Source organism: Megalops cyprinoides, chromosome 10 (genome assembly GCF_013368585.1).
Source record: "Megalops cyprinoides isolate fMegCyp1 chromosome 10, fMegCyp1.pri, whole genome shotgun sequence".
Classification (NCBI taxonomy): Eukaryota; Metazoa; Chordata; class Actinopteri; order Elopiformes; family Megalopidae; genus Megalops; species Megalops cyprinoides.
Window position 1 is genome coordinate 25,186,204 of NC_050592.1, and position 15,760 is coordinate 25,201,963.

At 49.2% G+C, this 15,760-nt stretch overlaps 1 protein-coding gene across 1 annotated transcript in view; it reads right to left on the bottom strand.

Annotated features, from left to right (window-relative positions):
* Positions 1 to 15,760, bottom strand: part of ascc3 (activating signal cointegrator 1 complex subunit 3) — a 195,927-nt gene that overhangs the window by 136,343 nt on the left and 43,824 nt on the right. The window contains exons 9-10 of the mRNA XM_036538487.1: positions 4,738 to 4,941; positions 3,510 to 3,650 (exon numbers count right to left, since the gene is read on the bottom strand). Of these exons, the coding sequence (XP_036394380.1) occupies positions 3,510 to 3,650; positions 4,738 to 4,941 (345 nt within the window). The remainder of the gene's footprint in view (positions 1 to 3,509; positions 3,651 to 4,737; positions 4,942 to 15,760) is intronic.

A 15,760-nucleotide genomic window follows, 5' to 3' on the forward strand; every position in this document is an offset into this window, starting at 1 on the left:
AGCCGGCCCTGCCTATCCGATCGGCCCTCTATCGCGAGGAGGCCCCGAAGCCCTCTGCTCACGTCACTCTCCTCCTCTCCTCCTCTCCCATTACCTTCCCTCCATCCACCCCCTTCGGCTTTCCTGCCGAGCGGCTGCACAGCCATTTCATAACTCCCTTTCTTCTTTTTGTTATTATTACCTGTTTTTTTGTACATTAGCCCTCCATGCTCTTTAAAGTAAAACTGCAGTTTCCTTCCTGCCAACAAGCAGAATTTCACTTACTGAGTGAAATAAAATGGCCATCGGAGCGTATGACTGCATTACACCTCATAGATGAGTGTTACCTGCTTCAGTATTGGGCATCTGAAGTCCACACAGTGTGTAATACTCCAGTGCGACGGTGTGGCAGATCACCGGAGCGTGCCTCACAGAGCAACCGTGGCTTGGTGTTACTTAAGCCTCGAAGCAGTCAGAGAGGAAGGGAGGAGGACGACTCTATCGATTTCCTCCATTAACCAATTTGATCTACGCCTCTGGGCTCCATGACAGTCTTTCTTTGGGAGAACCAGCTCTCTCTCTCTCTCTCTCTCTCTCTCTGTCTATCCATCTAGTTCTGTCTCTCCCACCTTTTAAAGTGCTCTGAGTATAGGCAAAGTCTCAACCCCTTTTCTTTATTTGTTTTTTTTTTTTTGAAGAAGGACGTAGGAAATAATGGCAGACAGTTCAACACACTCCCTCTCATGCTCTCTCTCTCCCTCTCTCCGCTATAGATTGCTTTTCCTGACTGAGCACGGTGTTGTAGGCTCGTTCACCGGTCCCCAGCATGCGGTGCAGGTCGGCGCAGCAGTATCTCCTCTCTGACACGCTCCCTCCCCGCATGTCAACACTCCTTATCACGCAGCCACACTCCGCCTCTTATTACTTTTTTTTTTGCTTTCTTCTCACAATTTATAAAAGCTGATAATATCCGGAACGTAGCCCTGTGATTTATTGCGTCCGGCGTCCCCCGCCTTGCAGTTTACTGCGGGCCTCGCCAGCGTCCCATTCCCGCCAGGGCATCTTAACATTCACGCCCGCTCGCGCTTGCCTCAGGTAAGTGGCGCCCGGCAAACGGGAAATGCTGCACCTCCAGGGGAAAAAAGCGCATTAAAGCTGACAACTCATTTCGGTGAAAAAAAAAAAATAACAAAACAAAACAAAACCAAGGAAAAAGAAGAAGAACATAAGCCTGGACACAGAAAGGCCCCTCTGAATGCCATGTCTGCCTCTTGTTAGCATTCTTCATGTTTCACACAACAACGAGAAACGCGGGGCGAGAAAGGAGGAGGGAGAGGAACAGACAGCCGACCGCTGCGCAGGCCGGCGCCGCGGGAGCCGAGGCCTTTGTACGGCCTTTTGTTGAGATTCCTTCTGTCATTCACAAAAATGTCAAGGAAATTCTCTAGGCGGGACTCGTCCCCCCAGCACAAAGCCGGCGGTCCACAGGAGCACAGTGGCCTCTACTCTAATGACTAATTAAACGGCCTCCGGATACAACGGGCGACGAGGAGAGCAGCACCTAGCTTCAAAGAGACAGTAACCGTGGCAATGAGATCCCTTACTCCACTCTCAAGGACTGATCCGGAGCCTGATTGGCGAGGGTGCTTTTCCCGGCCGGCTGATTGGTTTGAGCATCTACCAGGTGGGGTTGCGCCCGTCTGATTGGCCAGAAGTTTGACGTGCTCATTTACCCACCAGTATTGTATCATTGTGCAACATCATATTGTGTTACTCTGTTGTCTCAAAGTCTGCAGAACAATTCAAAAGAGAGAGTCCTTGTTCAAACAATAAAATAAACACAATTCCTGTCCTGTCACCAGATACATGACCGCTTCCGTGTTGCTTCTGTCCTCCCTAATTTAGGAGATTCTAGGCCGTGCTGTGAAGGAGACCCTCCACCTGTCCCCAGTACTGACTGTTTTGTCAAATGTATAATTCTGCAGCTGTTTAAATGTGCTTGAGCATCTTTCAATTGTCAGCCTTGTCAATAACTGAGCTCTTGGCAACCAACTGAAGTGCAAAACAGGTTAATTGTTTAATTGCTTAATTGTTAACTGTCAATTTGTAGTTGTCAACTTGTCTGTATTCTCCACAGGTGCTCTATGTGTTTGTGTGCCACCTGTGGACAGTCCGTCTTTGCAATGAACATTCATAACAAAATAACAAATCAGGGCTTGAGTGCTTCTCTCTCTGAAGCTTTTAGCTTCACTAATCATAAAGACATAATTGTCAATGTTAATAACAACGGGCCGGATATCTATTCAAAAAATAATATATCTGTGTATCATCTCCCTGCTGATTTTCGCAGTGAAACACTTCTATTCTGAGAGACAGGCCTGGCTCCCCACAGAGCCCCCGCTTTGGAAGCAACTCGAAAACACTCTGACTTCCACTTAAATCCTCCCACCTTGCATCTGAACTGCTTTTTGTCCAATTGGGGTGGAGCTGGGGGGGGGGGGGGTACTTCTGAACTTCAGGAAAGCCAGGTTTGGGGGAGCTGGCCAGGTTCCCATTACTGAAGGAGAATCACAGGCCTCATCACAGCTGCAATTGAGTCGTAAGCGATCTCTTCACCAGGCGGAGAGCTCGCTGTCTTCTCTCATCTGCCCCGTGTCGCTCACCCCGCGGCTTCATTACGGACCGGTGCTGAGCCTGATGGAGCTGCAATGGGGGGTGGGGGGCAGTGGTGTGGGGGGGGGGGGGGTTTGCGAGGCCGAAGAGGGAGCGAGGGACTGAGCAGCCACACCCAAAGGTGCATCCCAGCATCGATGATTACAAGAGTTTTGTTTCATTAGGTTATTTGGCCCTGTCATTCAAAACGACATTTCTTTTTTTGTCTCCCCGCTTTGTAACACAGAAGAGATGGCAAAGTCCACAGTGCGCTTCCCAGAATCCCCCACTCTGAGAGCACAAGCTGGCTGCAAGATCAAACAGGCTCCGCTGGGAGGGAGTCCGCACTGGGTGACGTACACTCGTCGCTCCCCTCAGGAGAACAAGACTGGGAGGGCGATGTGCGAGTGTGCAGGTGTACGCATGTGCACGCAGGGGTATCTTGCTGTAATCTCAGATGGGTTTGCTGCACAGTGAATGGTGATTGGTGGAGATGACAGAACTGGTTTAAAGCAGCTCCATCTCATCTCTGCCCAGCTGTGCACCTCACGAAGTTCCCTTCTGCAATTGCTGCAACGTGGCAATGCAGCTCACGTGTGCAGATATCACCTGTGTCTGCACTGCCCTGTGTGCTGGATAGGCCCTTAAAGACACCACAGTGAGAACTTCATTTAAAGAGAGGTAACTTACCTGTACATGTGTTAACACTGTGGCCTCATTTTTAACCAGTGACCTCAGTACACACTCCACTTTAAAGGCTCCTCTTTACCTGCACTTAAAACTGTGCTTGGGTGTGTCTGCTGGTATGTTTCTCTGTAACTACCTCTGTGTGTGTGTGTGTGTGTGTGTGTGTGTGTGTGTGTGTGAAAGTGTCATACCTGTGTCCGGAGGATCTCGCCCTTGGTCAGCTGCATGTCCCCCGTCAGCTCCCTGACGACGATGCCCAGCGGTTCCAGCCGCTTGCTGAAGTAATTTGTCATTTCAGCAGCCAGGGCCTTCATGGGGGCAACGTACACAATCTGCAAAGGATGACAGAGAGCAAGAGAGAGAAAGGGAGGGAGACATGGAGAGAAAGGGGAAGGGTAGAGAGAAAGAGCAAAAGGGGGGGGGGGGGAGAGAGAGAGAGAGAGGAAGGAAAAGAGAATAACAGGAAGAGAGAAAAACAGATATGGAGGGTGTGTGTAGAGAAAAAAAGGGAAAGAGGGAGAAAGAAAAATAGAGAGACGGGTACAGCAAGAGGAAGGAGAAAAAGGGAATATCAGAGGAGGAGAGAAAGAGAGGCACACATGGTGACAAAGAGGAACAGTAGAGAGAGGGAGAAGGAAAACACAGAGAGACAGGTAAAGAGAGGGTGGGGGGAGAAAAAGACGGAGTGTGAGAGAGAGAGCAGGAGAGTGAAGGGGGGGGAGAGAAGGAGAGAGGACACAGACATGATAAATGAGTAAACACCATAGTGTCATTTGTTCCCTGGCAACCAGTACAAATCACAATTTATTGTGAAATATGAAGGAGGCCACTTAGAATGAAAAAGTTTAATGGTGATGTATGAAAAGTGGTTATCATCGTTGGCTGCAATGGGGTTGGAGATGTGCGGAGTCGAGGGAGGGGGGTTTAAAGGACAATGGATTTGTTTACACCTCTGAACAGAAAAAGACTCGGGGCGCAGTAAATCAGCACGTGTCAGAGCTGCTCCCCTTCTTCCTCTTGGTTTGACTCATTTGCTTCACTTGAGCAAACTAATCTGCCAATCAGGTGCAGGGGAGACAGAGGTGGCATGGCACAGGGCAGCACCTTGGGCAGGAACGCTGACAGGTGGAGGTGACAGAACTGGTTTAAAGCGGTGCTGGTTTTCCGGCTCTATACCATCCCCGCACAGCTGCGCACCTCGCAAAGTTCACCTCTGCAGATTCCTTAGGATTCAGCCACCGGCCAGAGCTGTGCTGAGCCCACCCTGGCAATGCAGCTCACATGTGCAGATACGACCTGTGTCTGCACTGGCCTCTGTGTGCTGTAGAGGCCGTTAAAGGCATTATGTGCTGCTGTGAGCTCGGAGCGAATTCCGACTCGGTCGTGTTGGTCGTCGACCCGTCGTCAAGGACCCCGTACCTTGAACTCGTCCTTGCGGATGACGCCCCCCGGCTGCAGGTGCTGGCGGATCTCGTGCAGGACGGTCAGCATGGCGATGTTGGTCTTGCCGGCCCCCGTGGGGGCGCAGATCAGCATGTTCTCGTTGGTGTTGTAGGCCGTCTCAAACACGATGGACTGGATCCTGTTCAGACGCTTCATTCCTGTAAACACCAGCTGTCCGATCTGGGGGGGAGGGAGGGGTGAGAGAGAAAGAACGAGACACAGGGAAAGAGAGGGTGAGAGAGAGAAAGGAACAGAGTACAGAGGAGAGGGAAGAGGAGGGAGAGAGAGGCACTTACAGACAGCACAATCCTACGCTTGAAATTAAACCTTCTTACTAAAAGTCTGTGTGATACCTATTTTCTGGGATTTACAGGAAAAGAAACTGATATGCCAGGGCTCCATAATAATACTTCACTCCCTGGTGTCAGGGCACTCTAATCACAAAGCCTTTAAAAAGGCACTGCATGTTTCAGTGACTGACAGCGTTCCCGACCGCCTGTGTGGGCAGCTTTAGTGGTCGTTCACGCTGACCTGAAACACCTAACCGAGAAAACAAAGCTTTCCCGAACGTCCGCTCATGACACACAAATTCACTGCGCCCATCGCCTCCACTCCACTATCCAAAAATAATTTCTGCCACCATCCAGTGAACACTCTACTGTGTCACTCAGACTGCATTATGGGTGGGGGGCATTTTTAAGTTTGTGAAGCCTCCCCAAAGTTGAATATTCAGTAAGTCCTTCTGGGGGGGGGGGGTCTAAGTGTAGAACCGTGTTCCTCGCCTCATCCCGGGCCTGAGGGGGGAAGCAGCCGGTTCGGAACAAAGATGTCGAGGTGCAACGGCGAGGGACGGGGAGGTCTGGAGCTGGATGAGATGGAACACTTGCCGGCGCAGTGTTCCCACCACTGGCTACGCTGCAGGGCAGAAATAACCTGCATGTGTAGGAGCCGCGGCTCAGCTACCACTAAAAAAGTAACTAAGTCATTCTAGTTCACCGGTATCTCGCGCTCTACTTTGGCAAACTGCAATCCAGGAAGACCCAAACTCGGGGGCGTCCCAAAAAAAGATGCCGGATGCCTGTCGGATCACGCCGCCGCTTCCCGGCGGCTCGTCACGTAGCTCGGAAGTAATCAGCCGCCACGCGGCGGGAGTCGTTACAGGAATTTCCGCCCAGGATCGATGGCGCAGCTCCGCACCTGGAAAATGTCTGGCATTGCTCATCAGATGAGGAGATTACACGCCGCCGCCGCGGCAGAAGGGGTGGGTAATTTCACTACGACAGACGCAGAATGCTCAAGCAGGCGCTCGCGCCCGTCGGATTGTTCCGACAGCCCTCCGCGGTTGAAGCGGAGCCGGTGCAAACTGCTGCACTGTAACGTCATGTTGGTGGCAGGACATACAGTATCAGCCATGTCTGGGCTCCGGTGTTACCAGACTTTCTTTCCACATTTACACCTACATGTCATGTGATCTCAAAGAGAGAGAGAAAAAAAACAGAAGAACCGATTCAAAAGGGTCCATTTAAAAGAGGTGGCAGTTTAGGGGTTCACCTGTGACTGCAGTATCGGCTCTGCTGTTCTCCCCAGGCCTGCTCAAAATGATCTGCTGACAGTAGAGAAAATACATATCCCCCCCGGAAACTGAAACTCCCCCGAACACACAGCGGCTGTGGGTCATGGGTAACATGACAGGGCATTGACATGTTTCCACCCATCCCACCCATACGGCCAGCATCACCATCATCATCATTACAGGTAGTCACACGGTGGCATTACAGCTCTCACTCTTGCTCTTAGTCCAGGGGGTTTAACACCAGTAACTGGCAACCTCCCACCTGGAAAAAAGGCACCTTTATACACTCTCTCCCTCCCTCTCTCTCCCTCTCTCTCTCTCTCTCTCTGCCATTAATTTCAAGCAAGGTTTTCTTCTTTTTAATGCATGCAGCTGTGTTTCTTTTTTCCCCCCCTTTTACTCTCAATAAAGCAAATCAGGCAACGCAAAATGACATTAGTGAATAAATCAACCAAAGTCACACAGGCGTCACAATGAAAAGTGCGCTCTCATTTAATGTTATAAGGCCAGCAGCTGTCTGGCTCAGTGATTATCTGTGTGCCATCAATGATAATAGTCTTTGGCTCAGGCTACAGAACGCAGTCTCTTCCTACCAGCAAACCCTGCTTCAGCCTGCGTCCTGATTAAAGCTCACCTCCTAAGCCCCGCCTCCTGCATAAACCCCACCCCCTCGCCTCGCCCTCAACTTCTGTCTACTACGTTCTGTATCAACCCCGACTCCTGCACTGAGAAGGATGGAGAGAACCAGCAGGACTTTGCAGGACTGCACACACTATACCATCATTAGCATAGCCTGAGGAAACCCCCTGCTAACTGCTGCAGGAAGGGTCGTGAAGAGACTCTGCCTCTGAGAGAAAGAGCCACTGAGAAAGAGACAAACTGAGCCAAACAGAAAGAGGCTGCCAGAATCCTGTTTACTTTTGAAGCTCAGGAATAATTCAGAAGGACTCCTCTACAAGTCTCTACTTTGCCCAGGCTATTATGAAAAATCAAAGAGTCAAACTGTATACTTTTTACCCGGGGAGGTGAACTGCACTGGCCACTTTCAGACGGCAGTTTGCACCTCAGAAATGAAAGGCAGAAATGAGGAGCGGATGGAAGGTTATTAATGCATCGCAGAGCAGGTTTATTAGAGTCCACTTAAGCTGGCGAAGTTGAAGGACACGGGCGATTTTAGCAGCGCAGTAAATGACAGAGTGAGACCGGATGACAGGCAATTGTTAGTAATTGAAGCCAACCTGAGTCTGGGCAAGAAGTGTGTGTGAGCGAGCGAGTGAGTGCGTTTGTGTGAGAGAACATGTGGGTAAAAATGTCCGTCTGGGTGACATTGTGTCAGAGAATGTGTGTGTGCGTGCGTGTGTTTGTGTATGTGTGTATCTGTGTGGGGCGGCAGTGTAGCATAGTGGTAAGGAGCAGGGCTTGTAACCGAAAGGTTGCTAGTTCCATTCCCCACCGGGGCGCTGCTGTTGTACCCTTGGGCAAGGCTCTTAACGCAGAATTGCCTCAGCAAATATCCAGCTGTATGAATGGACAGCTTTGAAAAATTGTAACCTATAAATAAGTTGCTGTGGATAAACCCATCTGCTAAATGCCAATAATGTAATGTAATGTAATGTTGTGTGTGTGTGTCAGATTTATGTGAGCATCGGATTGAGGATATGTGCTGTCATGTGCGAGAGATGATGCGTGCACCCATTTATGTCAACACGTCATTCTGACTCAAACACAAGGTTGAAGGTGAGCTGCAGTGAACGGAGAGAGTTACACTAGCGCACCCTGTCCCTTTGGCCGTGCTGTGTGCTGGGGCCACAGAGGACAGCAGCACTGAGGGGATTACTCCTGTTCCCTGAGACCGGAGCAGGAGAGGTGCTCTGAAATATCTGCAGAAAATCAATGCACCACTCGACACGCGCTGTCCCAAATCTCCCAAACACATCAGCTATCGACAGAACGGCCCCGGGAAGGAGGGCGGGGGGGTGCGGGGAGAGATGGACTTCTCACGCTGGCTGCAGAACTACCGGAGTGGGTCTTCCAGTCCTGTCAGCGGTGGCGTGAGCCTAGCGATGAGCGAACGGTGTGGAAAGGGCTCGGTTCCGCTGTTCCGCGTGGAAGGTGGCAGGGGGCCGAGGGGATGTGACACCGTATGGGCGTGTACCAGGCAGGCGGGCGGTCACACGCCCTGTTGCAGACTGGACAGAGAGCGGAGAAGGGCTGTAGATCCACGGCGTTTCTCAGAGTCCGGCGGGAAAGCCACACTCACAGCGCACTCTGATCCCACTGCTTCCTGTGCTGTGTCCACGCCTCTGTCGGTGAAAGCAGGGAAGCTGGGGGCGTTCAAGTGAGCCACACCCAAACAACCAACTACCTCCTTAGCTAGCAGAGTAGTCAGCTGACAAGCTAATCTGTTAGATGGATAGTTTGCTTGGTGCAACCGTGCTCATCAATATCAATTTGTTTTCATTTAACACTCAAATATTTTCACCATGCTACACCATGGTGGTGTGCAATTTATGCTTCCACTTTCAAGTTAATTGCTGAAAGTCTATTATGACTTAATTGTCTGTTTGGGAAAACTGCATGAGGGTCATATTTTATATGATATCCTGACTCGACTGCCCTTCAGTAGTGTTATTATGCACAATAGCAAGCAAAGCGTGTGTGTGTGTGTGTGTGTGTGTGTTCGTACGTGCATGCGTGCGTGCGTACACATAGGGAGAACCGAATTATGAATTTCCGTCGGCAGTGTTGTTTGTAAAAGGATTAAAAAGCCTTGACAACCAAAAAAGATAAATGCTTAATTTAGACTATGCCAGTGTCATTTTTCACGTTTCTAAAACAGCATTTAAAGAAATATTAGAAATGCGTTTTCCCCTTCTTCTTCTTTTCAGTAAATGAGTGCGGCGCTGAATTCTCTGCACTTCCTTAGCCATGCTGAGTGTGTAGGGCTCTGCATGCAGACCCAATTATTTCCCTCAAGGCAAAGCTTTTAGGATTGCTTCCCCTTAAATCCTGAGAGCACAAACTTATAAATATTCATTTCCAAATTAGAGGCAGAAGTAGTTTCAACCCCTCTCTCCTTCCGCGCGGGTGCTTTGCTCTGTCGTCGTGGCGACAAAAACCGCCGCGTTCACTTTCGCCGGTTTTTCCTCTCATCGTGATTTATGGACTTTGTCGTTTTATAACGAGGCGCCGGTGTCCCCGCGCTCATTAAGCATGCAAATAAATGCAGATGTATGCATGCCCCAATATTCACCTTGAGGTAATGCATACATGTTATAAATATGAAGTTGCCATCATTTAACAATCTCACAGTTTTGTTTAGCGTCTTTTTTTTTAAAAAAACTTGTTCCTCTACTTGTCATGCAAATATATGCAGGCATATCCTCAGACAGCTAATCAAACTGTCCCCTACATCTGAGGTCCCCTCAGAACACAGACTTTGAGAGGCGCTGTTCGTGGGCTCCTATCACACCAAGAACGACAAACGGCACACACCACCCAGCAGCACCCTCAGTAGCTTCTTGTTGTTTTCTCCATTGTTAACGAGGGAGCCATTTATTAACTGGCTGACACCGATTTCTTCTTCAAACAAGGAAGCTGGTTTCTCTTGGAAAGCAATTACTGCAGATAACGGAATAGCTGGACAGGTAGTAACCCACAGACACAGAAGCAAACCTTATGCTTGTGCCACTAGCGCCATTTTTATTGAGAACTGCTAACAATAAGATTTCAAACCACCGCCATATTGACCACTGATATAGAAAACTCTAGCAACTAATCTTAACACTGCATCCACCTTTTTGCCCTTAGTGGATGCGGTAAGGATTAGGGTGGGCAAGTGAGCTTAGATCTGATGTAACGGGTAGAAAGTAGCATTTCTATTCATTTTTAACAGCCAGGGAGTCGCTAGTGGCAATGCTAATTAAGAAAGCAGGTACAAACAAAACTCAAAAGATAAAAGGATTTTCCTCTCCAGTACGCTGTAACATGAGATGGCCAGTCCGTGTTCATTACAGGGAAGACATGAGCAAACAGTTCTTTCAATTGCTCATCTAACCTATGGCATCTGCCATTATGTGCTGATTCTCATATCCTCGTATTTTGACCTAAAGAGACATGCGTGGTGCACGCAATGTGTTGGCAGGTCTTTCAGTCAGCTCACATCCACTGCACCAGCCTGGCGAACCACACCCATGCGGCCAGGTTAACCACACCCATGCATGAAAACTAACTCTGCTAACCTCTGCTAACAAGCTAATCTGCTCCTTGATCCTCACGACTTCACTACAAACTGACACCTCTTCCAATCTCAGTTTCAGGATTCTTCAATATCATCATCATCACCACCACCACCTTCAGTACTGTCTCAGACTTGAAACATCCTACAATGCTCCGCACGTCATCAGACTAAAAACGAGATTCTGGCAGGATGAAGCAAGCCAAAGACGGCTCCCAGCCTTCGTTAAACCCTCAAAGTAGCAGCATGACAGGAGATCCTAAACTCCTGTAAATGATGCTGAATCCTTCCACAGCAAACGCCAACCCACCCCCCACCCACCCCCCGCCAACAGCCGCAGCTGTACTGCCGCGAGACCTGTCCAGACCAAAAGCGGACCTGCCGTGCGGAGGGAGGGTCCATCTTACTCCTGCCCCCAATCCAGGCTGCCCTCTCTGACTGTAATTGCAACTGAAAGGCTAATTAACGCGACGGGCACCGAGTCGATGGCCATATGCGCCGGCCGGGGGGATACAGAGGGGTATACATGCGAATCCGCAAGCAACACAACACATGCTAATTGGACCCACATGGATTTGTTTAATGGTTTGACTCTGGGAGTGTTTAAAACAACATTTAAATACTGAGAGCGCCTCCACCAATTTGCATTTCTGTCCTGCGCATCCCCCCCTGAAATTTAAAGCGGGTAAATCTCCGCGCAATCCAAACACGCTGCAGAAAAATGATACCCAGGATGTGTGTCCTGACTGTGGGCTGGAAAAAAAGGGAAAAACTGTACCACGCTAATTAAATTCTCTGCATTGGTAATAGAAAACTAAAAGATATAATTGCTGTCGTTTGTGTGGTATCGTTTTAATTACTTTTCGGTTCCATTTCATTCCGTTTGAATTGACGGCTTGATCAATTTAATTGCGAGCTTAAGTTCACAGCTTATCTGTCAGCTCCAAGCTGGCAATACAGAAAATGACCTGGCCAAAAAAATTCACACAGACGTTCATAAACACAAACAGATGTGTGCTAACACACATATACTGCATCAAAGCCCAGAGATACACTTCTACTTTCCACATTAAAGGAAAAAGTTTAATTTAATTTAGTTTTAAGTCAGTAGTTACCGCAAGAAAGGCAAGATCGCTGGAGGAAAAGATTTCCTGGGACAGAGAGAGATGTGTTTAGGGGAAATGTGAGACTGGTTTTCTTTAATGGAGAGTGAAAGGGATGTGTTTAGGGGAAAAGTGAGATTGGTTTGCTTTGAGGGAGAGTGAAAGGGATGTGTTTAGGGGAAAAGTGAGATTGGTTTGCTTTGAGGGAGAGTGAAAGGGATGTGTTTAGGGGGAAAGTGAGATTGGTTTGCTTTAATGGAGAGTGAAAGGGATGTGTTTAGGGGAAAAGTGAGACTGGTTTGCTTTAAGGGAGAGTGAAAGGGATGTATTTAGGGGAAAAGTGAGATTGGTTTGCTTTAATGGAGAGTGAAAGGGATGTGTTTAGGGGAAAAGTGAGATTGGTTTGCTTTGAGGGAGAGTGAAAGGGATGTGTTTAGGGGAAATGTGAGACTGTTTTTTTTTAAGGGAGAGTGAAAGGGATGTGTTTAGGGGAAATGTGAGAGTAGGGTAGGAGGGCACAGAGGAGGGGAGTGTTTACAGGGGACAGTTAAGAGAGAAAAGTTTCGGTGAAGGGTAAGAGGGGTGTACTTGAGGGCAGAAAGGTGAGACCGGTGTGTTTGGTCAAATGAATGAGAGCAGTTCAGTGAGACAGGTGAGAAGAGTAATTTTAGGGAAGACAGGTGAGTGCGTTGTGTTTATGGGAGACAGTCGAGGAAGGTGTGTGTTTATGGGGCACAGGTAAAATGGGCGTGTTTAGACGGGACCCATAAGTTCCAGCTGCTCCATCCAGTCTTTGTCTCACGATTATTAGGGAAGCGTCCTGTCACCCCTCAGCCCTGCAGATAGCCCAATTCATAACCCCCCACCAGAACCTCAGGGGAGGGCCAGTCATTCATCAGATCCACACATGCAAATCAGAACATCCAACTCAGCCAGCTCCCTGGCCTAGATTCATCCATTAAGTCCATTAAGTGCCGCTGCTCCACTCAGAAATAAACACTCCATCCCTTCCCCCCGGGCTGGTTTCATTGTGCTATCACATTTTTCTGCTATGTTCCCAGCACACACTCTTCAGAGAACGGAGACACACTTACAGAACATAACGCTTTTTTCCCCTTTTTTTCCCTTAGCTGTAATATGACACATCTTCTATGACATTGCACCAAATATAGACTTTCTTAAGGCAGAAAATAATTTGTCATCAATAATATCATCACACCTGAAATGAAACATGTTAGGCTGGTGTTTCATACTTTCTACCTACTGGCTGTCACTACAGTGATGTAGGTGGAGTTTTTTTCCCCTGCTCCCTTCATAGTTTTTGTGTTACCAAGGGCAGGCGGCATGGAAGACAATAGTTCAATTGACGCAGCAGCCACACAGCTAAAAACTCTCTCCCCACTCTCCTTTTCTCCCTTTTTCTTTCCTCACTCCCCCTCCCTCCCACTCTCTCTCATCCACCTTTCTCCCACCGCCTCCCACTTTCTCTCCTTCTCTTCTTCCCCATTTCACTCTCTTTAGGCTCTGCATACTATTGAGTGTGTGTGTGCGCTTGTGTACAGACACCAGATGTATAATGGAGTCTGACTGAGAGAGAAATGCAGATGCAGCACAGGAAGCCCATTAATTTCCCGCATGGCGGACAGAGAGATCTCCGGGGTGTGGAGGGGAAGAGGGGTAATACATCACACGCCCCAAGGCATCTGTCTGGGAGCGAGGGGACCCCGCCGAGTGCAGGGAGCCCTGCCGCTCCGTTCACCCCATACCCAGTCAGCCCTGCTCCTCCTCTTCATCCATACCCGATCACCCCTCCTCCACCTCCTCCTCAACACCCAATCACCTGTTCTCCGCCGCCCCCTCCATACCCAGTCGACCCCTCCTCCACCTCTTCCTCTATACCCAATAATCCCTCCTCCTCCACCTCCTCCATACCCTATCACCCCTCCTCCACCTCCTCCGCCACCTCCTCCTTCATAGCCATCACCCCTCCTCCACCTCCTCCTCTATAACTCTAACTCCTCCCTCCTCTTCTTCCACACGTCTAACTTCTCCTTCCTATTTTCCTCCTACATTCCTCTAACTCCTCTCTCCTCCATAAGCCAGCAACCCTTATCTTCCTCCTCCTCCTCCTCCATAGCTCTGATTCCTCCTGCCTCTTCCTTCTCCATTCTGTATCCTTCTGTCCTTCTCCTCCATACCCCATCACACCTCCTCTTTCTCCTGCTCTGAACCTCTAACTCCTTTTTTTCCTTCTCCCCACCTCAAACTCCTCTCTACCCCTTCCACCCCTATAACTCAAACTCCTCTCTACCCCTTCCACCCCTATAACTCAAACTCCTCCCACCTCTTCCTGGTCTCTCTTCTGCTTCCTCTGCTCCAGCATCACACTGCTCTACCCTGCCTCTGGGTGTTTTATTTTAAAACAGAACACCCGGTATCATCTTACCTTGCCTTAATCCTCGCCAGAAACAATTCTGGAAAATAAATGTGGATGCAGGGATCAGCGCCTGGGGCCAGATTGCATCTACATCCTCCTCTGACACACATGTACCCTGCTTCCTCCCTCTGTGTGTATCACACATAGACTGGAGAAGGGGAGTGAACAGGCTGCACGGTTAAAACCTGACGACGATGTCAGAAATGTCATCCAAACACTTTAATTCACAATGACTTCTTTCAACTTAAGCATCTGACTTCCTTCGCCGAGCAAAAAAGAAAAAAACAAATCCCTTCATGTAAGTGCTCTTTCTGTCACCTCCCCACACCTGCTTTGCAAGTCTAAACAAACACACCACAAACACATTTTTTTAAATTTGAAAACTGTATAAATTAAAAAAAAGGCAAACATAAACAGGATTAGAAAACTCAATCAGGGAGGATTAATTATGGATGGATGCGCGCTTCGCTGAAGCCTCGTTAGCGCCCCGGCGCTTGTTAAGGCACGTGTGCGCAGCAGAGCCCCGTTCCGTCCCCGTCCTCCTGACGTCTGACAGGTGAGAGGTGCAGATAACCCCTTCCCGAAACTGCTCCGGACCGCCGTCACGGAGCGGAGATATGATTCGGCGGATTACCGGGGCAGGTTTCCGCACTTCGGGGCGTGCACATGGGTCCAGATGACACGCAGATGCGCGTGCGTGCAGGGACGCAAACGCACACGCGCACAAACACACACCCTCAGACGCGCTCACGCAGGTGCGCAACAATAAAGCTCTCTCTTCATTACGCTAACGCTTCCTTCCTGTCAATCTTTCAGTCTAGCCACTTGTGTACCACACAGACAAATCTTTCAGTAACTTCACGTAAAACACAAGACTGGTGATGCCATCACAGACGATGCTGTTGACAGGTGAGACCCCGAACTTGCTACACTGTCAGGGTGGTAGTGTAGCATAGCGATAAGGAGCAGGGCTTGTAACCAAAAGGCTGCTGGTTCAATTCCGCGCTGCGGCACTGCTGCTTTACCTTTAGGCAAGGTGCCTAACCCAGAGCTGCCTCAGTAAATATCCAGCTCTATAAATGGATAGCATAAAAACTGTAACCTATGTAAATCGCTCTGGATAAGAGCATCTACTAAATGCCCATTATGTAATATAATGTAATGAACAGAGGCAGCCCAGGTGGAGGAACAGAAAAGGCCAGCCTTCTACTCCAACACCTGTGTCAATATAACTCCATCTCCACGACAACCTGCGCACAGGAAAGTAACCCGTCAATCAAACCTAGCCTGCCTTGGGAACGTCATTATGCAAAATTAATCAAAGAGATAAGTATTCGATATCCAATCGTAAGGTGGGGGGGGGGCAAATACATCTTCCACTTAGCAGGAAGTGGCCCCTCAGGTCCAAGGAGGAATGGGGGGGGCACAGGTGGGCATGGTGTTTGGGGAGAAAGGCAGTCAGAGTCAACACTATTATCTGAGTCCTGCGGTTAAACCTGCTCTTAATCCCACCGACCAATCCGACGCCACGTACCTCAGCTGTCACGCTGAGGAGTCAAATACAACACCTGGGGGGCCTGTGCAGGCCTCTGCTTTGTGGGATGGAGTGCTTTCTTAGCAGGCATAACTTAATTCCAAGCAGTCAATGT